Source organism: the organism of the source record quoted next, unplaced genomic scaffold (assembly GCF_019419815.1).
Source record: "Pyrus x bretschneideri cultivar Hongxiangsu unplaced genomic scaffold, Pyrus_bretschneideri_v1 Contig32, whole genome shotgun sequence".
In the NCBI taxonomy this organism is placed as follows: domain Eukaryota; kingdom Viridiplantae; phylum Streptophyta; class Magnoliopsida; order Rosales; family Rosaceae; genus Pyrus; species Pyrus x bretschneideri.
In genome coordinates, this window is record NW_025999635.1 from 2,471,019 (window position 1) to 2,472,273 (window position 1,255).

At 41.4% G+C, this 1,255-nt stretch overlaps 1 protein-coding gene across 1 annotated transcript; it reads left to right on the top strand.

The window, feature by feature from the left end:
* The first annotated feature begins 264 nt into the window (after positions 1–264).
* LOC103936191 (16.9 kDa class I heat shock protein 2-like) lies at positions 265–966 on the top strand. The gene has a single exon (XM_009346040.3). It carries the CDS (start codon positions 351–353, stop codon positions 816–818), a length of 468 nt encoding a protein of 155 aa, XP_009344315.2. The 5' UTR covers positions 265–350; the 3' UTR covers positions 819–966.
* The last annotated feature ends 289 nt before the right edge of the window (positions 967–1,255 follow it).

Below are 1,255 nucleotides of genomic sequence, written 5' to 3' on the forward strand. Positions count from 1 at the left end.
AACCCAATTTAGTGTACGGTGCAGAATTACAGACAGGTGTCGTTCTTGAAATTGCTATTATTTTGTTTTTCCAAAAAACTGAAGTTTCAAGAAGTTGATGGAAGCTCATGGAACTCTCTGTTTTCTCTTTTTTTTTTTTACTTTTTTTCTTTTTTTCTGCACCGTACACCTGTCTGTAATTCTCAACGAACCATGAAAACACCTGAACCTTCTTTGGCAACCTATAAATACAATCACTATCACACCCAGCTTTGTCAGATAAGATCGTCGAAAGCAATCTAAGCAAAAATCTCTCATTCAAATTTTTCGGAGTCACGCCCAGCAAAAATCCCACTCAAACCCATCATCCAATGGCTCTCAGTCTCTTTGGCAACGGCCGACAAAGCAACTTCTTCGACCCCTTCTCCCTGGACATCTGGGATCCATTGGAGGGCTTCGGCACTCTGGCCAACATCCCCACCTCTGCTCGTGAAACCACCGCCATTGCCAACACCCGCATCGACTGGAAGGAGACCCCGGAGGCCCACATCTTCAAGGCGGACCTCCCGGGGATAAAAAAGGAGGAGGTGAAAGTGGAGGTGGAGGACGGGAGGGTCCTGCAGATCAGCGGCGAGAGGAGCCGGGAGCAGGAGGAGAAGAACGACAAGTGGCACAGGGTGGAGAGGAGCAGTGGCAAGTTTATGAGGAGGTTCAGGCTGCCGGAGAACGCGAAGATTGATCAGGTGAAGGCATCGATGGAGAATGGAGTCCTGACTGTGACTGTGCCGAAAGAGGAGGAGAAGAAGCCTGCTGTCAAGGCCATTGACATCTCCGGCTAAGCTCTTGTTGTGTTAATTTCTGCTTCTGTGTATTTCCGAGTATCTGTATGTGAGATGAGTGATATGCTGGGTCAATTTTCACGTATGGCTTCTTGTTCTAAATATTATAATAAATCTTTATAAAAGTTGAGTGCATTTTATTTTTTAAGAAGTGTCTTTTAGAGAAGATCTATTTAATTTTTTTACTACGAATATGGAGATCTACTTAATTTTCTTACTACGAATAAGAGTCCTTGGGTGGTCGAAATTTTGGTTTGATTTGTGAACAAGGTTATAATTTCAAATTTTGAATTGGTGATTGTTTCCCTTGGTTTTTAGTTTTGAGTCTTCAATCAATTGATGTTTTTCTTGAACATGTGATTGATTCAATATTAAAGTTCTAATTTTTTTTTGTTCATGCGATTGGTTTAATTAATTTATTTTTAGATATATTTTAA